A 26,112-nucleotide genomic window follows, 5' to 3' on the forward strand; every position below is an offset into this window, starting at 1 on the left:
TCCACTTTTTTGGGTTTTGTTTTACACAGTTATTCGGAATAAAAGAAACGACCCCGTATTGACATCATCATCAGTAAATTAATTTAATTTTATGAAAAAAAAAAAAGAGGTAAATAGTAAATAGTGAAAAAGAGGAGATGGATGGATATTATAAATAAAAGAGAAATTATAAGATAGTTAGCGTGGAAGTGAATGAGGAAAGGATTCGTTGGGAATTCGAAGAGGAGCGTGTTGTTGTGCTTATTGAATAACAAAAACCCTTATCTTTCTCATTCTCAGTCTCATTGTTATTCTCAGTTGCCACAGCCGCCACCACTATCTCTATCTCATCAACATCATCATCATCATCCAATGGTGGAGGAATGGCCGGCGAATCGCGTGAGAGACACGTTCATAAAGTTCTTCGAGGAGAAGAAGCACACAAACTGGAAGTCCAGCCCCGTCGTCCCTCACAATGATCCCACTCTTCTCTTCGCTAACGCTGGTATCTCTCTCTCTCTGTCTTTCACTCAGAAAATAAATAACATCTCTACTTTTTTTTTCTGATTTTGATTTTGCTTCTTGCTGCTGCCGCTGCAAAATAAAGGAATGAACCAGTTCAAGCCCATATTTTTGGGCACAGCTGACCCAAACACTCCCTTATCCAAATTGAATCGTGCTTGCAACACTCAGAAGTGCATCCGAGCCGGTGGAAAGCACAATGATCTGGATGATGTTGGGAAAGACACTTACCACCACACCTTCTTTGAGATGCTTGGCAATTGGTCCTTTGGGGATTACTTTAAAGCTGACGCCATTCAATGGGCTTGGCAACTTCTTACACAGGCACGCCAACCAACCTCCTTCTCTCTCGTTTATTACTCTTTATTTGGAACTTCCATTCAAACCTTTCTATAATATATTCTTTCTTTCTTTCTTTCTTTCTTAGGTTTATAAACTACCTAAAGATCGCTTCTATGCCACCTATTTTGGTGGTGATGAGAAATTGGGTCTTGCTCCTGATGCTGAAGCTAGAGATATATGGCTTCAACTTTTACCACCAGAACGTGTGCTGCCTTTTGGCTGTAAAGTATGCTCTTCTACCCTTATTGTTTCTTCTGACTTTACTTACACTTACACATGTATGTTTCTTTGTGTTGTTGGTATTACACATTAGTAACAACTGTAATAATATCCACTTAGTGCAATATACTTTTTTTTCCTGCTTACACTACAAAGGTTGCATCTAGGAAAAAATATTCTTGTCCATTAATTTCATTTTAATTGTGTGCCATATTCAAATTATTTTTTATTAAAAAAAAAAATCTAATTGGTTCATTGTTTTTGTTTCTTTGTACAGGACAATTTCTGGGAGATGGGTGATACAGGTCCTTGTGGACCTTGCACTGAAATACATTATGATAGAATTGGTCATCGAGATGCTGCATCATTGGTTAACCATGATGATCCTACGTGCCTTGAGATTTGGAACCTTGTCTTTATTCAGGTATAACTTTGCCACCGTGTCTTGTGGATTTCCATTTAGCATTCCTGATATGATTTGTGTACTTCTTCTTCAAAAGACTCCTTACTGTATTTATGTATATTATTCTTCTTCTTCTTCTTCTTCTATGTGGCCTAAGAATGAATTTGACTTATTATTTACTCTTGTTTGATTTTGATTTTTTTGGCAGTTTAATAGGGAAAGTGATGGTTCTTTAAAACCCCTGCCTGCTAAGCATGTTGATACCGGCATGGTTTTGAAAGGTTGACTTCTGTACTTCAGAACAAGATGAGCAATTATGATACCGATGTGTTCATGCCCATCTTTGATGCAATCCAACAGGTAAACGGTGGTGCTGATGGTTCAGTGTTGGTAAAAGCACACTTAAGCTCAAAGCTTGAAGCCCCAAGGCTTCAGTGCTTTTTGCCTCAAAAGCTAGGCCCATTCAAAGCGCGCTTTTTGCACTTTTTCAAAAAGCTCAAAGCTCTTTTTGGCACTTTTTATATTTTCCAAAAAAAAAAAAAAACCAAAACTGAATTAAAACTATTGACATAAACCATTGATTTGGCATATTTTTAGTGTCACTTGTCCTGAAACCCACAACCTCCCAATTATTCTCTATTTTTATTTTTATTTTTCTTGATTTTTTCTCCTTGTAACATTAACCCACCCAGCTTCTTCTTATTCTATTTTTTCCCTTTTGGATATTTGCTTGGTACCAATTACCATATTGCTATGTCCTGATATTCTTAGCTCATTCATGAAAAACAAAAAGTATGATATAATATATTTGTGGTAATTATTTAGTTACTTTAGTGGTTGATGTTGACCATAGCAAACTAATTCTTATAGACTTATAGTCATTAAGTGATTAAATTATTAACTAATATTACTACTTAGTCATAGGGCATCATGGATGTTAGAGATTTAAGAAAGGATATTACATGGAAGTACTCATATCTAGCTGATCCAAAAAAATAAAATGAATTGACTTGCAATTTTTGTGTTAAACTTGCAAAAGTAAGGCTTATCTAAATGTTATATGAATTATATAAAATTTTTAATTTCAATTTTTTATGATAATTTGATTGTTGCAATTCTCATTAATAATTATTTTTAAATTTATTAAATTTTTTTTTTTAATTGTGCGCTTCACTCCAATCAAGCGTGCATTTGCGCTTTGTGCCTAGTTTGCAAGAGGCCTTTGCGCTTAAGTGCTCCCCCCATTTTTACCAACACTGATGGTTCTACAAATTCTTTTTGCTTTAATATTATCATTTAGCTCTCTTAAAATTTTAGTCAGTTTCTATAATTACTTTGTTGAGCTATAATATTGAAATGATGCAGCCATGGAAGTTTAGTTTGCTATTACTTTGCAAATTTGCATATGCAAGATTTGTTTTGTTAGGCGCACATGTGAAGTCTAATTGAAGTAAAAGTTAGTGGTTTTTAAGGTCTAAGTATGAGTCTTTTAGGGATAAAACAATGTTTTATTTGGCTTTATTTATTTATTTATTTGTGGTTAAATTTATATTCCAGGGAAAATCTGTAATTTCTGTTTTTTTGTGAATTGTGGGTATTTTGGTAATTTACTTGAGTCCTGAATTTTCTAGTAGATCCTTTGTAATGCCCTAGATTGATTGGATATTGATTGAATGTGAAAAGTGACCTTAAGGTGCCAGAGCCTTGTATCGCTTGAGGCGTGAGGCAACAGAAGGGCGCTAGCCCGAGTAACAGGCACCAAATGCTTAATATATTTATTATACATATAGAACTTAAATCCTATGTAGCTAGTGTATTGAAATATTATAATGAAGTGTTTTTCAATGTGTTGCATGAAGAAATTAGGTCTATCAAATTATTTCAAAATATGATTAACATGGTTTAGCTTCTATTAGTTATTCTAACAATAGGTTTTACGACAAGCTTCTATATAAAATCAATTAATCTAACAATAAGTTTCACAACAAACTTTTATAAGTTAATTTAACTAACAATAGGTTTTATAACTTGCCTTTTGTAAATTAATAATCTTATAATAAGTTTTAAAATTACAACAACTTCTATAAAAATAAATAAATAACTAAATAAAAATATATATTAAAAAAAAAAAAAAAACCTTAGGCACAACAACTTCTATAAAAATAAATAAATAACTAAATAAAAATATATATTAAAAAAAAAAAAAAAACCTTAGGCCCTCTCGCCTTAGTGCCTTTTTCATGGCTTGAGGCACCGCCTTACTCTCCTATGCTCTAAAGGCGAGCGCCTTGCCTTAGAGCCTTTCTTTCTCTCTTCTTCTTTTTCTTCTTTCTTTCTGTTACTGTTCACAGGTACTGTTCATACAGCCCTTAAACACCATAAAACCTCTATTTTATTCATCCTTATAACCCCAAATCAAGCCTTTCTTTTACTAATCAAAACCCTAAATTCCCTCATACTTCTCCCAAATAGCCATCAAATAAATCATCAAACCACCTTTTAACTTTTAACACAACCCATAGTACTTTCGTCAACAACTTTAAATCCTATTTCCAGTAAACCTCCTTAACCTTAATCCACCACAGCCACAAATAGACAAATTCCTCCAATTTGTCCTATGTCAAGAAATATGAAGTAGACATGCAGTTTCTAGGTTGACATGTTTTTGCAACATGTTTAAGATGGACATGATTGTTTTGTGTTGGATTTGTACAAAATTTTCTTCTGATTCAATGCTTCCATTCTATATTTTCATTTTTTTTGTTGCTTTATTTTTAATACAATATGTGGCCTTGAAAGTGTACAAGTTTTCTTGACCTGTCATTGTTGTAAGGCTAATTGCAGTTATCCATTCTAAATAAAGTGTTAGATCAAATCTGCCTACAAGTCATGAATAGTGCACGTGAACAATAGCATGAATGGTAAAGTGAACAATTATAGAATGTCGAAGAGAAGGGACAGAGACTAGAAAGGAGGAAAAACACATTTAGTCCAATTTGCATCAATACTCAAAAGAATCAATTTTTTTAATTAATGAACTCCATTTCTTGAGTACATTGAGGAGAAGGGGCTCTTTTTTGTACTTGTATTAGGACTCCTAATTTGAGTAGTAAGCTAAAAGTCAAACCCAATATAGTTATGAAAGACTAACTTAGCCTTAAAGGAATCAGACCTAAGATACTTGGAATTCTGGACACCAATTAAATTACCAAAATACCCTCAATTTGCAAGAGCTTTTGAAATTACATTTCTGCCTTTGTATACAAACTAACCATACTATGTAAAATATAAACCCAATTCAAATTTCCCCCAACAATGTTTATAACTTGACCTTTAAACCATATTTTGCTTCAGTTGGACTTCACACATTGACCCAACACAATAATTCTTCAACGAACAAAACTTTGAAGTTACAGCAAATTAGTCTTCCTTGTCTGCACCACATGATTGTGTGTATATCTCGTCAGCATTATTTGTAAACCAATTTAGATAGTTGGGTGAGAATTGAATTGATTTTAATTTAGGGTGTGATTTGTAAAATTTTTTAGTTTAGGATGAATATTTCAAATGTCCCAAAAATTTAGTTTTATTGCTACAATAAACGTAATATTATATTCCTAAAATTTCTCTTTCAATCTTTCTCCATTTTGGCCACATTCTTTGGCTTGAAAGCAGTAAATTCTGCACCCAATCTGCTTATTATTTTCATCCAGAATGGTTGATGATGCTACATGTATATGATCCATTTATTTGCAGGCAACTGGGGCTCGGCCATATTCTGGGAAAGTTGGACAAGATGATCTGGACAAAGTTGACATGGCATACCGGGTTGTTGCAGATCACATTAGAACTCTTTCATTTGCCATTGCCGATGGGTCTTGTCCAGGTAGGGTACGACAGACAAGAATTCTTGTCCACCATTTTTCCTACTTGGCTCTTTTAGTCATCTAGTTGAGGTCTGTGGTTGTGATTTCCTATGGTGTACCTCTAGTGGAACATTATTGACTCTACTGATCTTTTTTTGTTAAAAAATGTATTTTGCTCTATGGAGAACCTCTTGAGGCTTTTGGAATATTGTCATTGATTTGGCCATGTTTGCTTGCTAGCATGTGCATATGTAAAGTGGATGGATTAATAATTTGGACCACCTTATCAATAATTTTTGCAACTGATATTGACTAGATGGTTGTACACAACGTGGTTGATATTTTTCATATTCCATAAAATTATCTGTACAAATGAGAGTATAATTTTTCTCAAAGGAGAGACTGCCCTTTATAATTGTATCCTTTCCCTCCTAGAATTTTGATATTTAAGTCTCTTATTTCTGGGCAGTGTGTTTTTGTGCATCACCATTTCTTTTATAGGATTTTCAGAAGGTATTTGGTGGCTAGGTAATTTTTAAACATGTAAAGGATTCAGAGAGTTGATTTCATTCCCATATTTTGAAAAATTAGGAATTGTAATAATGTGAAAAAATTGTATTTGGACAATGTTTGTGCATTTGTGTAGTTGTTTTGTTTTGTTGGATTATTTTTTGGGGGCAATTTTTCGCGTTAAGGCTAGATGGCACCTTAAGAGTGATTTTTTAAAAGATTTATTTCATTTACTGTATCGCTTCTTGGCTGTCAAAATGTTGGAGTCTGTCGCTTTAATCTAATGTAACTGAAGATCAAAATGATGGAATTTCATCTTTTAATGATAGTGGTTATTCAAAACTATCATATAGGCCCTGAACTTATCTTTTGTAATCCACTAATTGGTTTCTTGTTTTTTTAGTCTATTTATAAAATGTTTTCCTATACTATATTTCTCTTTCAATAAAAGTGTGGTTTAGTTATTTGTGAATTTTTTTTCAATAAATTATTCAATCTTTTGCATGCTAGCAACTTCTCACAATTCTTTGTGTGTAACTTATGACAATTTTACTTGATGTGTAGGCAATGAGGGCCGTGAATATGTCTTGAGGCGTATTCTTCGTCGAGCTGTTCGTTATGGAAGTGAGGTCTTAAAAGCTCAGGAAGGATTTTTCAATGGGTATAGAGATGTATTTTAATTTTTGTGATTATTTTCTATTTTTGGTATTGTTGCATCTAAAAGTTTATCATGCAACACTACATCTCTCTCTCCTTCATGCCTCTCTTCTTTCAGAACAAATCTAACTGCCATTGGGAAATTAAATGCTTTTGTTGAATTTAGGCTTGTAAACGTTGTGGTGAGAGTGATGGGCGATGTTTTTCCGGAGCTAAAGCAGAATGAAATGCGCATTAGGGACATAATTGCAGAAGAAGAAGCAAGTTTTGGTAAAACTTTACTTAAGGTAAGTGTGGATAGCATTATATTTGTTGGTCCCCCTATTGTTATTATTACAATATTTAGTTACCCCATATAGTTAAGTGTAGACACTTTCTGAACGTACTCTATTTATTTATTGATAATATATTATGGTATTTATTTTATATCATATCCAAGGATGGATTTCTTTACTGAATTTGTATGATTTTTCCTTTTCTTTTCTTTTTTTTTTTTAAAAAAAACCCTTGTGCCCACTGCTTTTAAAATGCAAAACCTCACCGTTATTTGAAAACTCCCGTAAGTCTAAATTTGGGACTTGGGATTCCAAAATTTTAGTGAATGCCTAAAAAAAATTGTCCAAACCAAGTAACAGGTGTATATACAATCCAACTTGATAAATATTTTTAAAAAATAAAATAAAACTTTATGCAATCATTTGGGGCATGACCGAGTGACTGGTAAACACAAATCTTTGAAGCCGAATGATTTGGGATCTTCCAAGAAAGTAGGAAGTTGTTTGATCTAAGGGAAGATGATATCCTTGGCATATAATTCGTCATGTTGTTAACAAAAGTGACACTAGGGTTTGGAAGCTGTAGAAAAGTGGCATTAGGGTTTGGAACAAGGTTTAGAAGGATTAAGACTTTGAGAGTAAAAATTTTAGTCTCTTATTTTATGCGGATAAAAAAAAATAACTCTTTTAACAATAAAATCAAATTTTCTAAACAAGACACTCTCATTTTTTATCTTTCATTTTCCTACACTTTCATGCAGGGTGACAAAACAATAAGAAAGCAATGGGACTTAAGGTTAAGAATATGGCCCAACATTTTTCTTATTAAAAAAAAAAAAACCTCACAAACATGGGAGAAAGAATTCAAATATTTTAGAAGTTTCAAAACAAGGGGCTCAATGTTTGATTACTCAAATTCAACTCCTTCAGTGCCAAAAACTAAGAAAATCTTCAAAAAATGGAGAAAATCCCCAAATAATTTCATTCAAGCCCATCACAATGCTGCCACCAACCCAATCACTTAAAACCCCTAAAAACCTCACGTTCTGTTATCTATGCACCTTGAGATGCTTGCAACTAATGCCACTTGATGGCTTGAGCCAAGCTGCCTTACTTGGTTTTGACAAGCTGACCATAGCAAAAATTAGTCCCGCTCACTTTATAATTTTTTTTTGATAAGTAATAAAGATTTATTGATATCCAAAAAAAAGAGACACGCAAGTACACAGGGAGTATACAGGTGTGTACATATCAAATACAAAAATTACATAAATCAAGAGACACCCAAGTACACAGGGAGTATACAGGTGTGTACATATCAAATACAAAAATTACATAAATCAAGTAAATCCAAAATTGAAGAAAAATGTTGGTTTCTCCACACTGAGAACCAGTCCAATAAGGTTCTGAAAAATAGAAGCTTGAGATCAGGCATAGAATGCTCATTGTCTTCAAAACACCTACTATTTCTTTCCTTCCAAATACAGCACATCAAACAATGAGGAACAACCATCCATATCTCCATTACGATGGCGACCAAATCGACCTTGCCAGCAAGCAAGAAGCTCAACAACAGACATTGGCATAACCCAACAAACTCCAAATAAACCAAAAACCATATCCCACAACTCTAGAGCAACCGGACAATGAAGGAATAGATGGTCAATAGTTTCACTACTATACTTGCACATATAACACCAATCCAAAATGCATACCTTTCTTTTCCTTAAATTGTCAATTGTCAGACATTTCCCCAAGGTAACAGTCCATACAAAGAAAGCCACTCTAGAAGGAATCTTCTGCTTCCAAATGCTTTTCCAAGGGAAAAGCTGCTCACTATGGCCAACTAGAAGATGGTAGTATGCACTAATCATAAACCCTTACTCTTACATGGTAGCCAACATCTCTTATCCTCCCCAATCCCCCTTGCAGGAGTGCTATAAATGGTATTTATGAAGCTCTAGAAAGCTTCCAATTCCCGATTATGTACATCCCTACAAAAATGTATCTCCCAATGAAGGACTCCATTGGTGTACCTCAGTAGATCAGCCACACTCACCTCTTTGTTTTGACAAATCCTATATAGTTCAAGGTAGCAATTTGCAAGAGAAGATGTTCCACACCATCGATCTAGCCAAAACTGCACTTTTGATCCATCTCCAATTTCATACAAAATAAACTGAGATAAAGAAGGCCACCCCCTTCTAATATTTTTCCACAAACTAACTCCATATGGATCAGAGAATGAACTAGAACACCAACCACCCCAATCACAACCATACTTCACCTATATCACTTGTCACCATAGAGCATCCCTTTCTTGCTCAAGTCTCCATAACCACTTCCCTAATAAAGCTACATTAAAGGTTCTCAGGTTCCTAATCCCCAAACCACATGAAGAAAGTGGAGTACAAACCGTAGACCAATTAACAAGATGAAATTTGGGCTCATCCCCTAAGCCACCCCATAGAAAGTCCCGCTAAAGTCTTGCAATTCGGTTGGCCACTGAAGCGGGAATAGGAAATAAAGAAAGAAAATAAGTAGGAAGGTTTGAGAGAGTGCTTTTAATTAAAATGACTCTTACCTCCCTTGGATAAATATAATTTTTTCCAACTTGCTAATTTTCTTTCCGTCTTCTCTAGAAATGGATTCCAAATTGTCTTGGCCTTGAATTTTGCCCACAAATGAAGGCCCAAATATTTCATTGGAAGAGACCCTTGCTTACAGTCTAAAACAGCCACCAAAAGTTCAATGTTATGAACTGCCCCCACAGCCACCAGTTCAAACTTACCCAAATTTACCTTCAGACTTGACACAACCCCTCAAACCAAATGAGCACCATACGAAGAATCAGCATTTGATCAATATTAGCATAACAGAAAATTAGAGTATCATCAGCGAAAAGGAGATGGGAAACCACCAAAGATCTTCCTGCAGAATCACCTACACGAAAACCTAATAGATGACCTTCATGGATAGCCTTATCCAACATTCTACCAACGGCTTCCATAACCAACACAAATAACAAAGGGGATAAAGGATCGCCTTGCCGCAACCTTCTTGAACTCCCAAAAAACCCATGGAGAGAACCATTAATAAGGATAGAAAAACGAACCGTTGATAAACAAAATGAAATCCATCGCCTCCACTTATCAGAAAAGCCACAACGCTCAAGCAAGAGTGTAATAAATAGCAGAATATATTACCTTCATTGGTGTGATGAGGAAACTATGATTCACCTTTTACTCCATTGTAAGTTTGCTCATGCTTTGTGGAGTGAGGTTTTCCTTATGTTTGGGGTTTAGTGGGTGATGCTGTATACAGTTGCCTCTCTTCTTTTCACTTGGAGGAATTGGTTGGGGAAGTATTCTTCAAATGTTTGGAATTTGGTACCGGCGTGTCTTATGTGGTTAGTATGGAAGGAACGCAATGCCTGAACTTTTGAGGATATTGAGAAACCTATTGAATTGTTGAAGACATCGCTAGCTAGGACTCTGTTTGAGTGGTCTCGTATTTGGGGCCTCACGCATTGTACTTCCTTGTCTGATTTCCTTATTTCTTTTAGATCTACTATTTGATTGTTGTATTCTTTCTTTGCTGTGTGTTTACAATCGTAAACACATTGCATTTTTTGTTATCAATAAAACTTTTATTACCTATAAAAAAAAAAAAAAAGCAGAATATATTATCAATAAATAAATAAAAAAGAGTACTTATCAATAAATAAATAATAAGAAAGAGTACATTCAAAATGTTATAGCCAAGTCGATTACTCAGAATAAATACCAGAATGTATTATCAATGAATGGATCATAGGAGATCAAATATAAACACAACCCCAAGGGGTTGGCTCAAGCAGTCAAGGCCTTGGTCATGGTGGTATTCTCCCTCCTAGTCTAAGGTTTGAATCCGCTTGGGTGCAAACAATTTCTGGGGGCCACGCCCCGTTGGCGAAGCCAATGACTTACCTGATCCATGTGATGTGGGCGTGTTACATGGGTCTGGGATTTAACCGGGTTTAAAAGACACAATGCTCTGCATTGTCTCCAAGGTTCCTCGTCATAAAAAATATATATATAAACATTTTCCAAAAAATTCCTTTATTTAGATCCCTCTTTAATGAATAATCTAGCAACTGGCAAAGTGTGGAAGACAAGAACCAAGGTATTTCAAATGTAACTTTAGCAAGATAAATACTAAATAAGTCCAGGATGAAAATGGACCACGAATATTGATATGAAAAACTGGTTCTTCATGGATTTGTGAAACACATTTATGAATAGCCTGCTTACTTGAACTAAGACTCTCAGTGATTACTGTCTTTTGAAAATGCTGACCGTGTCTATAAATCAAATTTAGATGACATTGGGGGCCTTACAGATATCTGTCACAAATGATATTTGTAAGTTAATGTGTAACTAATGTATTTAAGAATATTGAATGTATATATGCGATTAAGAATGATGGGTTATCTATTTTGCTACTGGATTCCTTGGAAATATGATTTCTGTCACTTGCTAGATTCCTTTTTTTGTGTGAGAGAGAGCCTTAAGTACTTATTCATTGAGTTGCATCCATTATCTTTTATGGTATTGAAATGGGAACTTTTCCTGTATGATGTGTTTTTAGCTTTATATATCCTGGCTTTGTGGAGAGATCTGTATAATTTGTCTAACATATCACGTCTTGGCATCATTTACTTGTATTTAGGGAATCGAGAAATTCAAAAAGGCTGCTCAGGATGTACAAGGGAAGATATTAAGTGGGCAGGTAAGTATTGTTATGATTACAATCTCTCTCTCTCTTCCCCCCCCCCCCCCCTCAAATCCTGTTTTAAGTTCTGTCCAATCATTGATATTATTAGAATTTTTATATTATGACCAATGTTGGTAAAAGTCCTCTTGGAGCCTAGGTGCAAAGCGCTAGTGCACCTGATTGAAGTAAAGTGTATAGTTTTCAAATATAATATCTTATAACTTCTAATAGAAATATTCGTAACATATAATAAAAAATAATAATAACTCAAAATTTGTTCCTTTTACCTATTAAGTGCAATTGTATAATGTTTGTAAGTTCATATTGAAATTATTTCAATGCTTATATTGTAAATTGAAAACAATTCTCAATGGTCAATATCATAATAATCTAATCATATAAGTTATAAACATAATATTTTTTATAATTCTCTTGTGCTTTATAAAAGTTCATAAACATGATAGTTATGACCAAATGATATGTAAAAGATGTATATGGTTCTATCAACATACATCTAAAATTCAATGATCAAAAAGCACAAGAATCATAAATTAACCTTATTCTTTTTTTGATAGGTAATCAGAGAACTGTTATAAATGATAAAAAAAAAAAAAGAGTACAAGTAGTTCATGATGATGAACAACAAGAAATAGAAGAACCAAACAGCAAAACAAAAGATAAGGAAATCAGAAAGATAATCTAAGGGAAAACATAAACTCTGAAAGAGACAAAGAATCAGTAAAGCCCCAACAACGAGCCCACTCAAAAAGACTACGTTGGCATAAGACCTTTAACACATCCAACGTCTTCTTCATGTTCTCAAAGGAGCGACGATTTCGTTCCAATCAAACAATCCACATTAAGCACCCTAGAATCAAATTCCAAATATTCGAATTGTGCTTCCCAAGCCATTGATGCCAGCAAGATAACAAACTCGCCGTCAATCTTGGCATAACCCAATGTATACCAAAAGCCTGAAGCATGAAGGACCATCAGGTATGTGTAATAGGACAATGAAGCAGAAGATGGTCTACCGACTCCCCATCACCACAACACATACAACACCGATTTACCAAAGGGCAATCCCTAAGCATGAGATTATCCAAAGTGAGAATCCAATTGTGCACAGTTGTCCATAAGAAGAAGGCCACTCGCTTAGGAATCTTTGGTTTCCACACACCCTTCCAAGGAAACAAAAGATTTGGATTGCCTTGAATTGCTTGGTAATAAGATCGGGTATCAAACTTACCATTCCCTTTGAGCCGCCAACGAAGCGTATCCCTCCTATCCCCCCGAGGAATACGAGGATGGATGAGCTAAAGTAGAGAGTAAGATGCAGCTAGCTCTCAATCTTCAAAAGCTCTAAAAAATCTTAAGTCCCACACTCTGAAAGTACCTCCTTTCGGAGTCCACAAAACCTCAGAGATGCATGCATCCTTTGCAACTGAACAGACATAGAGCTCAGGATAGAGGTCTTTTAGGGTATTATCCCCAATCCACCCACCATGCCAGAAGCGGATACGGGTGCCTTCACCCACTACAAAAGACAAATGCTTAGAAAAACTCTCCCACCCTTCATGAATGCTTCTCCAAAGACCACAACCATGAGTCCTCTTGCACACTTTCGTACACCACCGCCCATGACCCTCACCGTATTTTGTGGAGATTACTCTCCGCCAAAGATGGGTAACTTCATGCCCAAAACGCCACAACCATTTCCCTAATAAAGCTTGATTAAAAAACGCCACACTTCTTATCCCCAAACCACCCAATTTGACAGGTAAACACACCTTTTTCCCAAGCCACCAAAGGATATTTGAAACTACCCTCAGAAGACCCCCAAGGAAATTCCTCTAAATACGTTCCATTCTAGCAACCATAGCTTTAGGAATAGTGAAGAGAGATAGAAAGTACGTTGGAAGACTTGAAAGAGTACTTTTTAGTAATGTGAGCCTACCACCTTTAGATAAATAGAGACGCTTCCACCCTGAAAGTTTCTTTTCCATCTACTCCAAAATAGGATTCCAAATTAAAGCAGTCTTAAAAAAAGTTCCCAACGGCATTCCCAAATATTTCATAGGTAAACTTCCCGCTCTACATTGAAGAATACTAGCCAATTCAACTAGATTATTCACCTCCCCAACAGGGACAATCTCACTTTTCCCAACATTAACCTTCAAACCCGTAAACGCCTGAAAACAAGACATCGCCAACCTTATGGACAACAATTGATCCCTAGAGGCATCACAAAATAAGATAGTGTCGTCCGCAAACAACAAATGAGAAATCCACACACCAACAGAATTCACTGCTCCCACATGAAAACCCCAAATAAGGTTATTCTTCTCTGTCTTCTTCAAAATTCTACTTAAAACCTCCATTATCAAGAAAAACAAAAGAGGGGATAGTGGGTCACCTTGTCTCAACCCACGAGAACTTCCAAAGAAACCTTCAGGGGATCCATATACCAGGACCAAAAAACAGACAGAAGTAACACAAGCCTTAATCCACCCCCTCCATTTCAAACCGAAACCCATCCAATCCAATAGATAAAACAAGGCCTCCCAATTAACATGATCATATGCTTTTTCAATATCAAGCTTGCAAATCCTCCCCGGTAACCGGATCTTCAGCCTACTATCCAAACACTCGTTTGCAAACCTATCTATCCAAACCTTATTCATATCTTATGAGTTATGACGTGTAACTTAAAAAAAAAATGTGTGTAATACAACACTGTAATAGTGTTGGTGAAGCACACTTAAGCTCAGTGCAAAGCCTCAAGGCTCCCGTGCTTTTGCCTTAAAAGTAAGGCAAGGTGCATTCAAAGAGGCATGCTTTTTTACGCATTTTCAAAACACACAAAGCGCACTTTTTATATTTTTCAAAAAAAAAAAACCAAAATTGAATTAAATCTATAGGATCTTGACATTATTGATATAAACCATTGGTTTGGCATATTTTTAGTGTTACTTATCATATATATATATATATATATTTTTTGAATGTAACTTGTCCTGAAACCCACAACCCCTAGTTCTTCTCTATTATTTTTTTTTTTCCTCCTTGAAACAGTTACCCACCCAGCTTCTTCATCTATTTGTTCTATTTTTTTCCCTTTTGAATATCTGCTTGTTACCAATTACCATATTGCTATGTCCTGATATTCTCGTTCATGAAAAAAAAGAAGTATGAAAGTATGATATAATATATTTGTGGTAAATGTTTAGCTACTTTAGTGGTTGATGTTGAACATAGTAGACTATTATATACCTGAGTCATTAAGTGAATAAAATTATTAACTAATATTAGTACTTAGGCATGGGGCATTACTATGGATATCGATGGAAGTATTTATATCAAGCTGATCCCCAAAAAAAATATATATATATATATATATACTTGCAATTTTTGTGTTAAAATTGCAAAATTAGGGCTTATCTAAATGTTACATGAATTATATAAAATGTTTTATTTTAGTTTATATGATAATTTGATCATTTAATTGTTGTATTTTTAATTAATAATTATTTTTAAATTTATTAAATTATTTTAAAAAAATGTGCGCTTCACTTCAATCAGGCAAGTGCTTGCACTTTGCGCTCTGCGCCTAGGCTTCAATAGGCCTTTGCGCTTAATTGTGCCCACGCTTTTACCAACACGGCACTATAAGGATAGTGGTTGTGTAGTAAATCATTGATCCTTGTCATTTCTTTCAAGATCAAGCAATTAATTTTGATGATCAATATCTTTTTTTGCAATAAAATTAAAAAGCATGCCTAGGCATGCTTTGTGCTTCTTCAAAAAGCTCCAAAAAAACATGTCTAAAGCGAGCTTCATTAAATGAGCTTTTTTTTGGCCCAGCGAAGCGTTGAGAGCTTTGGGATTTGAGCTTTGAGCTTCTAGGCACGCTTTTAACAACACTGATTATGACTGCTCATTTTCCAAAATTGGCTTTATGTTGTTCTCTTTAATTAGGTTGTTGTCGTTCTTCTAGCATATGTAGAAGTTTATAAGTAGATTTTATTGACTTAAGGGGTTTCAAGTAATAGCCTAGTGATAATGGCATCTTTGTGATGTTTTTGGTTCAAACCCCACTCCACCCTCCCCCAACATATTAAAAAAAAGGATTTTATTGACTTAGGATGAAAGACCTATTTCTTGAAGTGCCTTACTTTACCTGCTTTCTTTGGCTTTCTAGGTTTTTTTCTTTATTTTGTACAAGTTGTACATTAACTCGAGTTTAACTCCTAAGCCTCCCAAAACAGGGGTGGGGGTGGAGGGAATTGTCCATTCAATTATCCAATACATGTTATCTTCATCGGATTATGAAGTTATGATTTTAATGATTAGGCCACAATACATTGTTGAAGTTAGTGGAAATGAATTCTTCTCTAGCACTCTGCTCCTTTTCAACAAGGTCTTAAGTTCTTATATCTGTCAACCCCATCCATTTCCATAAATGTGTTAACCAAGAAAGCGTTGGGTCTCAATGCTTTTTATGGCAAACACTACTTCCCTTGTTGAATACATACCCCAACAATAAACTCGATGGACTTGATTCCAAGTCTGGACAACCATATTGATTCATCTTATGGAATTCAGAAATTTTGATTGCTTGCCCGCAAATGCTGTTAGGAATCTATTAAAGCATTGCTTTTGAATTTTATACCTAATTAATAAGTCTAGTTGAAAAAAATACAATAAACTCTTGGGTAATTGATTTCTGATTTAATTGATATTATGATTTAGGTCTTTTCAAAATCTTATAATTTATGTCTTTTGAAGATACATCCTTCTTATCATACTCATCACTGTTTTTAACCCAGTTGATTGCTTTCTGCAGGATGCATTTGTTTTGTGGGACACATATGGGTTCCCATTAGATTTGACCCAGGTTCCTGAAGTGCTTTGCTTTCCCGCCTTCTTGTTTAGTTGCATATAATTACTTTTGTAAGTTAATAATCTTTTGTCTATCAGTTGATGGCAGAAGAAAGGGGCTTACTGGTTGATGTTGATGGTTTCAATAATGCCATGGATGAGGCAAGAGAAAGATCAAGGAATGCTCAAAATAAGGTTTGAAGAGTTTTCTTTCTCATCTCTTTATACATATGCCCTTAACTATATACTGAGTTTTTTGGCTTAATCTTTCGTGGATCTTGTGAAAAATAAATATTGATGATTTGGCAAACTGGATAATGCCAAAGGAATGTATGGCAAAAAAATGATAATACAGGTTGTAAATTCATTTCTCATGTTGTTCTAATATTTATTTCTTGGCAGCAAGCTGGTGGTGCTATTATTATGGATGCTGAAGCTACTTCAGCATTGCACAAGAGGGGGGTTGCTGCAACAGATGATTCCTTCAAATTTATTTGGTTCAAGGTTTGATATTGAATATTACTTCCATTATGATTTATAAATTGTTACCTTCCTGGGTTTGAAAATAAGTCTTCAAGTGTTGGTAAAAAAAAATATAAATAACAACACTTGTATCTTAACTTTGAAAGAGAAGAAATAAATTTTCTTTTAACCATGCTAAGAGTATACATTCTTGGATGTTGTACTTTTTAATTTCTTTTCTTGATGAAATATCACAAAATTTGACTTTTTGGGTAGCTGATGGATTATATACTCATTAGATATTAGAAACATGAATATACATTCTTAATCTAACAGTTTGCTCGGTGTTTCCTACGAAGACATCACATCCCCCCCCCCATCTTCAATTATCAATATATCAAAATGTGTTTTATGTTAAATTTTCTTACATATGCCAAGAATGGAAGAACATTTTGAAACCTTTCTGTAGACAAATTATGTTAAACTGTTCCCTTTGTCATTTTTGAGAATATTAGGGATGGAAATAAATAACATTGTTTTGAAAAAAATACATAATTGGAGATTTGAATAGAGAAATGTTAGCTGCCGTCGTTTGGTGCTTGATTTGGAGTAAAGGGATGTGTTTTGGTTTTCTTTTTCTTTTTTCTTCGCTAAGCTGGAATTTATATAATGGGATTATGTTTTTCCTTTGGTCCCTCCAAGAGGAAATAGCTCCCCACTCTAGCATATCTATTCATTTTAGAACAATATGTCCACTCATGATTTGAAGGATATTTTGCAGGTTTCCCATCTGCCTGCAAATTTTGTAAATAGTAAAGCTAGTTAGTTCTTGGTCAAAGGATACTTCTTCCATAAGAATGGATGGAGGGTGAGGGCTTGAGTTCAAAAATTCTACTAGGTTCTTGTGTAACTTACCAATAAAAGAATTATGGGTGCGGTTAATGGGTGCCCTTAGGGCATTTGTTAATGGACTATTTTAAGAAAGTTTTAATACCACTTTTATGGAAAATATAAAAAACTGTCAAAAAAATCAGTTTCTTTTTTTCTTTTCTCATAAAAAGTTTCTTAAAATATTTCCTAAAGCAATGCCCTTATGACATCCATTAACTTTTTCCAAAAATTATACAGATTAAAGGATTTCTTTTAGTTTTATGAATTGATGGATAATAATTTCTAGATGAGGTTGAGCTAGTAAATTTTATAAAATTTATAACTAGGTTATATTTGTCTTACATTGATTGGGTCTCAACATTTTAGTTTTGAGGCAAAACAATTATGGTCTGATTGGATGAAGGGAGAGGGAGGGGAGTCGAGTTGAGGTGGCTGGAAATTGCCCCTCTACTCTCCCTCCATCCAATCAAACCATTAGGGCCTGATTGATATAATGAATGATGATTAGGGAAGGAATATGAATCATTGCTAGTGGGAATAAAACATATTAGTAATGAAATTAATATCTCTATACATTTTTTTGGTGGTAACATGACAAATGGGTTGAGAGGGATTTGGCTGTGGAGGAGGTGGCTATGCCCTACTTCCACAGTGATGGCCTAACTAGATACCCTTAGCTTCAAAAAAAAAAAAAAAAATTTTTTTTTTTTTTTTGGTTTTTCTATTTCTCATTCTAGATTGAGGGGAGACTGTAGAGCCTCAGGTCCAATTGTCAATAGCTTTTGTCTCCAAGATGCAATCTGGCAATTATACAATAGTTTTGTATATTATCTATGAGCAATGAGGTTTCGTTCACTATTTTCTTCTACCTTAGAAATTCATTCTTCCCAATTGGATTTTTTAAATCAAGATTTACAAAGAAAATAAATATGGGTTGTTAAGTTTCATCCTTTAATTGAACCCATCAAAAAAAACGGCTCCATCCTTTCATTGAAAAACAAATCCACACCTCAAAACTATGAATCATCTTAACTCAAAGAAAAACCAACTAAGAGAACTAGGGAAATAGAAGTTTCTTAGACCAGTTCTAGATCCAAGAACCAAAGTAAACACAATTAAGATGCAAAATTCTTAAATCTCAAAAAAATTCTAGTCATCTCCTCCTTGTTCATTTTTACCTAAGAATAATACCAAAAATTCAAAAAAAAAAAAAATCCCTAGATCAACAAAACCCATATCAAAATTAAAGGCTAAACTTCTAAACGAGCTTCATGGAAGGCTGAGGAGCCATGGAGGAGATGACTAAATTAACTTCATTGTGGCTGAGGTGTGGTTGATGGAGAGAGAGAGATGGCAGTTGACAATGATCCTAGTTGAAGAGTGAAGAAGAGCATTTGAAGTTTCCCTTTTTTTGTTGTTTGTTATGTAGGTATTATAGAGCTATTATAGGGGAATAACTACTCCCAATTAGTGAAAGTGCAACAATTGTTGAATACCTATTCTAGAGGAATAATTGTTCCATTACAAGCTCTATTTAACACGCCAAACATGCCCTAGTTGTAGTCACTTGTTCTAGAGAAATTGGAAAAGCTCAGTCCAATTTCTCTTACTTCTCCTATTCTTTTTTCCTTGGACTGCCTCTGTTTTTCATATTTTAAAGCATAGAATACAGAAGTGACCATCAACATTGTTAATGCTGGGTGTTAAGGGCCTTTTTTACACTTAGAATTATAGATGATGAAATTGCACAACGGCATCAATGTGCAGGAGTGTTTTGTTGTGATTTGCCATTCTGATGATTAAATAATTCCCCCACCCCCTCCACTTTGCATATGGTACTCAAAGGATTGATATCATTTGACATTTACTGGTATAGATAATTTGTGCATTATAAGGATTGATATACTGGTTATTAGACTACTGTATTTTGTATTAATGTAATTTTCTTTTTTATATGCTATACCAGGACCATGAAAGTGTGATAAGAGCAATTTATACTGGTTCCCAGTTCTTGGAAAGCATTGGTTCTGGCAGTGAAGTTGGTATAGTTCTGGAATCTACAAGTTTTTATGCTGAGCAAGGTGGTCAGGTATTGCATACCCTATGTTTTTTTTTTACCTAGTTTTGTCAAAATACCAGGTTCAAGCAATATGCTTTTAGTTCTGACTTGTTGAAATCTGAATGGTTCAACACTCGTAGGTTATCATGCTTGCTTTGACGTAAAAGTGGCTTGGACTCCATCTATAAAAAGCTGCTTTTTATATCAGATGTGTGTGTGTGTGTATTTAAGTAACAATAATGACACCAAAGAAGCGTCCGATCCAATGCTTTATTCCTGTCCTAGTTGATCCCAATTTGATACATGAAAATGTACACAAAGAAATCTAAAGAATTACAAGCTATGAAGCACAGGTACCAACGCAATACAAGGTACGACATGTCTAGGATACAACAACTAATTAATTAATATTTATTTTTAGGTATATTTTAGGACATGATTTATGTTTATTTAAAGAATAAGTAACAACAATAAAATGTTTGAAACCATAACAAAAATTAATTCAAAAGCAATAATAAAATATGTAAAATAATGCTAATAAATCTTGTGCACAATAACATGTTTGTACATTGAGATTAAATTCTGTAAGTACGTGGTGTAAAACTCATGTTTTACCCCTCCAATCTTAATATGTCACATCAGCTTATCACATATTTAAGAATAAGCATAACTACACTCGATCAATTCTAATACTCATATATAAATCTAACCAAATTGGAAGTTTATTGAGATTTTTTTTTTTTTTAAAGAAACGAGATGTTATTAGGAGTGGTAGGATATATTGAATTTTAAGTAAAATACTAATGTAGGAAAACTGAACCGGATTCCAAATATGGGAAAACTGTTTGCCTAAACAATTCCACCAACCAAACAAAAGATCAATGACTGTACTCGGTAGCACCCACGAAAGCCCAAAGGTGCAAAAAACAAAACTCCACAACTCAAATGCAACATTACAGTCTAACTAAAGATGCTCCATTCTCTCCCCACTACAATGGCAATACAACATCACCCAACTAACGTTTATCCTCTCTTAATGAGATAATCACAAGTAAGGATCTTCTTTCATGCTGCCTTCCAAACAAAGAAAATAACCCCCGATATGCCTGAGGAATATGGCCCGTAGAAGAATACAATACATAAACTAAAAATTTAAGATGGTGTGTATGTAAGCCTATAGTTTTTGGGAATTGGTGTTAGTACCTAAATCAGTTGATAATGTATCAAGAGTTTGTCACTCAGGAGGTATAGGTGATTGATCCATCCCAACTCTAAGAGCTGGGTGTATATATTCTCATGTTAAATATATGATATTGAGCCATGTGGTTTGCCAACATAGATAAATGCCTCCAGATCTCAATTAGAATGGTGAAAGTTGGCAGTGTTTTTGTTATGTTTTAGTTTCTGGGTTCTAACTGCTAATTATGCAATTTTCTTGGCTGTTTTTCTTCTATTTAATTGGTCTTTTAAATCTGATATAGTTCTTGTGGTTCTAGATTTTTGATACTGGATCACTTGAAGGCCCCTTTGGTTCGTTTCAAGTTGGCAATGTTCAAATTTATGGAGGTTTCATTCTTCATATTGGTTCTTTTTCTGGAGAGAATGGTAGATTCTCTGTGGGGGAAAAAGTAATTTGCAAGGTATGATGTGCATTATGTATTTGCTATTTTTTTTTTTTTTTTCCTTTTTCTTTTTTTCCTGGTAACTCTTTTCTATGCTTTAATGTCTTCTGCAGGTTGACTATGACAGGCGTAAGCTCATTGCTCCAAATCATACATGCACACACATGTTGAACTTTGCTCTTAGGGTATGCTCCTAGTTCCAAGTTATCATGAACTTGGAAAATTATCTTTTGTTTATCATTGACTCAGTATTTCTTAAACAAACTTGTAATATGAATGCAGGAAGTGCTTGGAAATCATGTTGACCAGAAGGGTTCTATTGTTCTTCCTGAAAAATTAAGATTTGATTTTTCACATGGTAAGCTTGATTTGAATAGCCGATTAGGTTATCTGTATATACATGATCTCTTTAATATGCTGCTGAACTTGGATAGGCAAGCCAGTAGTTCCTGATCATTTGAAAAAGATTGAATCAATTGTGAATGAGCAAATAAAAGCTGAATTAGATGTATTTGCTAAGGAGGCAACCCTTGCTGAAGCCAAGCGTATCAATGGTTTACGAGCTGTTTTTGGTGAAGTAAGCTGCTTAATTTGTTTCTGTTTTTTTCCTCAACTACTTATATATATATATATATATATATGTCTTGTGAGAGCGATGTCTTTTAACATGTGTTCTGTTTTTGCTATAGGTCTATCCTGACCCAGTTAGAGTTGTGGCAATTGGACAGAAAGTTGAGGACCTTCTGGCTGATCCAGAGAATGATGAATGGTTATCCATTTCTGCAGAACTCTGCGGAGGTCAAATCTTATAAATTAGAGTGCCTTTTCTTAGGGACTTACTCCGAATGTTGTATTGAATTTGATTTATGGATACATCTAGGTACCCATATATCAAATACAAGGGAAGCTAAGGCCTTTGCCCTGCTATCTGAGGAGGGAATTGCTAAGGGAATACGAAGGATTACTGCTGTTACAACTGACGGTGCTTTTAAGGCAATGGCATTAGCATACTTACTTGAGCAGGAAGTAAATGATGCATCAAAAATAGAAGGCAGCTTGCTTGAAAAGGTTTTTTCTTCTCTCTTTTGGCTTTTTTTTGGGGGGTGGGGGAGGAGGGGTGGGGGATGGGATGGGGGTGAGTGTTCAGCCTGATTTGCCCGCTTTTAGTAATTATAATGTGCAATCACCAGTCACCTCCTGCCATCTGCTGTCAGTTAAATCTGTTGCCTCTTTGCAGACAGTAGCTTCTTTGAAAAGTCGTGTGGATTCCACATCTATACCAGCAGCCAAGAAGGCAGATATCAGGGCAAAGATTTCCGTACTACAGGTATTGCAGTAGGCAAAACAGGTCGCTGGCTCATTGCAGTTTTTGCCCATTGTGTCTGATTTGTCTTATATTGTTAACTGTTTCATTATTCTGCTTGTGTCTGGTTCTATGTTGTACTTAGTTGCTTTGTTGTTATAGAATCAAGTGAGAAAGGCTCAAAAGAAGATTGCTGAAGAAAATATACAGAAAGCTGTCAAGATCACAATTGAGAAAGCTGAAGTAGCTGCTTCAGAGGGAAAGGCTTTCTGCGTATCCCATGTTGACGTTGGTTTGGATGCGGCGGCAGTTCGTGAAGCAGTTCTGAAAGTCATAGAACAGAAGGTCATTACTGTTCAGTTCTTGTTCTTGTTCTTTTTTTTTTTTTTTCCCATAACTTTTAATTTGTCAGGCTTATCTGTAATTTGGATAGCATTACTTTTTCTTCATTTGGGAATGCATAATCCGTCTCTTTAAATTGGAGAATTCAAGAACAGTTGTCATGAACATAATTACAAATCTTTCACATCTTCCAAAAAGATTGTTTATTTAATCCGTCATGGTGATGGATCCCTTTCTCTGAAGATTTAATTCCTGCCGATGGATTTTGTGTCTTAGACATCATAAATAGAGGATTTGGGCCATTCAAATTTCAAAGAACAACGAAAGAGACCCTTACTCCTTCGTGTTAACTTGAGCATAAAATATTGAGATTGTTCTGATGGATGGACAGGGGATATCTGCTATGGTGTTCAGTACAGATGAAACCACTAATAAGGCTGTAGTGTGTGCTGGGGTGCCAGAGAAAGGAGATAGGAACAAGCATCTGGAGGTGTCAGAGTGGTTGACAGAAGCTTTGGAGCCTCTAAAAGGGCGATGTGGTAAAGGAAAAGGCGGTCTTGCATCTGGCCAGGTTAGTGATTTTGACTTGTTTATTTTCAATTTCAATGAAATAAATTGGTCTTTGTCATGATAGAACTTTGCACGAGTACTTGGGAACACTAGAAGCACAAGCTTAGGAGCTTGGGTCCAAGCAGTTAATAGGTCTTTTTCTTTCTTTTTTTTTTCTTTTTTTTTTTAACCCACAATAATAATAATAATAATAATAGAGTAATGCTACAGACAGAAACTATTTTACAACATTTTTACAAAATGTTGATGCGGCCAACCTCTTATTGGTTTTCATCTTGACCTACCGTTAATATTACTTTTTTATTTACCAATAATCATTTATCACATTAGTAGTTTATAAAAAAATTTGTAAAATAGTTTGTATCTCTAGCATTATTCATAATAATAATAAAGAGAGAAAAAAAAAAAAAAAAAAGGCCCGGAAAAGCCTTCACTTTTGTTGGCTGAGTCAGTTGATATCTGCCCTGGGTCAAAAACAATCTACTTTCTGATAATTTTTTTTTTTTTTTTTTTTTTTTTGAAATATCAATTTCAGGGAACGGATGCATCACAAGTCAATGAGGCGATTGAATTGGCTACAGCATTTGCATTGATGAAGTTGAGATGATAGATCTTGCAAATTCTTTTCCTACAGAAGAAACATGGCTTCATTTGCAGCTTATAGGAATTTGATTTGAATCATTTGACTAAATGAGACAATTGTTTGAGAAATAACTTACTTTACTTACTTTGATATGTTACTTTGTTTAGAGCTTCCTTAAAATCGTGTTGCAACTTTGTTATGTTACTTTATAGTTCCACTGTTGTAAAATTGTTTTATCAAATGTGTCGACCTATTCTCATACCCAATTGAATGAAACATTGAATGTGACTAACATACATTTCCAACAATACAGTCTTTTCTTCTTTCTTTTGACTCTGCATATATTCAATGTCAAACTACTGTGTAAAATAATCTAGGAGATGGGAAACAATGTAAACGATAAGCTTACCTTGAATCTCTAGAGCCCTAAGATTTTACTGCCTAGTGAATTCACGGGCTGGTTTGTCCGATGACGGGTTTGAAATAGAGGCCTAAGATTTCATTTTCAAGCATTATGTTATTAAACTTAAAGCAATTGCACTTCTTGAATATTCAACTTTCTCTAATGCAAACTTTTCCCAAAACAACTGGCCATGATTGTCTCTGCATTCTCTCTCATTAAAAGAGTATATACATACTCAAAAAAAAGAAAAAAAAAAGCGTATATACATTTCCGTCTACTTGTATTATAGAAAATCCAATATTTTCATTTTAAAATAACGAGTATGATTTTAAGAAATCCGTTCTTCATGTCGTAAATTGAATGTCTCCCCTAAATTCAAAACAAAGAGCAATCTTTGATCTCGTTTGAAGATTCTTTTTCAAATATACAAGCATCAGCTTACTCAAATCTTTCTTCCTATTTTAAGATGACAATTTTTTTTTTTTTAGCTAACAATTTTTTTTTCTTTTCATTCACATCAGATTCCTTATTTTAGACATATTTTCAGTTATATATTATTTTTTAATTACTTCTCTCACTTTTCAAAACAGTCATTTTCAATTTTTATGGTTATCAATAGGGATAGCAATGGGGCGAGGCGGGTCCGAAGGATGGGGTCTTCGTTCCCACCTTACATGGTTTTGTCTTATCCCATTCTCATCCCGCCCCGCATGACAGAAAAAAATTTTTTACCCTATCCCTACTCCTTGAGACCCTATGAAGCCTTGCCTTACCATATAAAACTCTATTTCTTGTTAATTTGCCTACAACTATTACAATGTTTTTAATAAAAGTTTTTTCATTAACAGATATGTACTTTAAATTACAAATAAATTTATCCCATCAAATCAAACTTATTTTTAGCAAAAATTGAATAACATTATTAAAGTGTTTAACAAGAAAATATCACAATAAAAACAAAAATCTCATAATACAAAATCAATTACTCAATGGTATATAAATTTGTTTATAATAAAGACAAAAGAAAATGTTAAAATTGGTACCTTATTTCTAACCTTGCTAGAGAGAGAGAAAAAAAAAAGAAAAAAAAAAAAGCCTTGTTGAGTAGAATAAAATAAGTTGATAATATGTTTGTTTAAATAATAGAGTATTATGGTATGAAAATTTACAATTTAACCCTTATCAATGCGGGGTAAGGTGAGGATGAGACAGGTTGGATCTAAAAAGTTTAAACTCATTTATGTCCTGCCCCGTGATACGGAGCTAAAATCTTGCCCCATCCCCGCCTCACTGCCTTTGTAGGGCAAGAAAAACCCGCGTGGAGCGAAACGGGGAGGGGCAGGGCAAAATTGCCATCCCCAGTTAACAAGATACAAAAAATAATAAACAAATGAAATAGGAAATGAACAGTGCTCCCTAAGATAAGGAGCAACTCTAGCAAAATCCAAAATAGGGATATGGGGTTTTT

General features: G+C 34.5%; 1 protein-coding gene across 1 annotated transcript; it reads left to right on the forward strand.

The window, feature by feature from the left end:
• Positions 1-170: 170 nt before the first annotated feature.
• On the forward strand, positions 171-24,549 carry LOC112005722 (alanine--tRNA ligase). Its single transcript, XM_024038020.2, is given in 24 exon segments — positions 171-484; positions 587-825; positions 929-1,069; positions 1,340-1,486; positions 1,674-1,731; positions 1,734-1,825; positions 5,222-5,351; positions 6,406-6,502; positions 6,665-6,785; positions 11,484-11,543; positions 16,375-16,425; positions 16,509-16,604; positions 16,812-16,913; positions 19,729-19,851; positions 21,318-21,461; positions 21,557-21,628; positions 21,726-21,801; positions 21,878-22,020; positions 22,133-22,241; positions 22,324-22,511; positions 22,681-22,770; positions 22,909-23,091; positions 23,480-23,659; positions 24,194-24,549. Coding segments are annotated over 24 exon segments (3,006 nt in total). The 5' UTR covers positions 171-192; the 3' UTR covers positions 24,266-24,549.
• The last annotated feature ends 1,563 nt before the right edge of the window (positions 24,550-26,112 follow it).

This window comes from Quercus suber, unplaced genomic scaffold, assembly GCF_002906115.3.
Source record: "Quercus suber isolate HL8 unplaced genomic scaffold, Cork oak 2.0 scaffold_100, whole genome shotgun sequence".
NCBI classification, from domain to species: Eukaryota; Viridiplantae; Streptophyta; class Magnoliopsida; order Fagales; family Fagaceae; genus Quercus; species Quercus suber.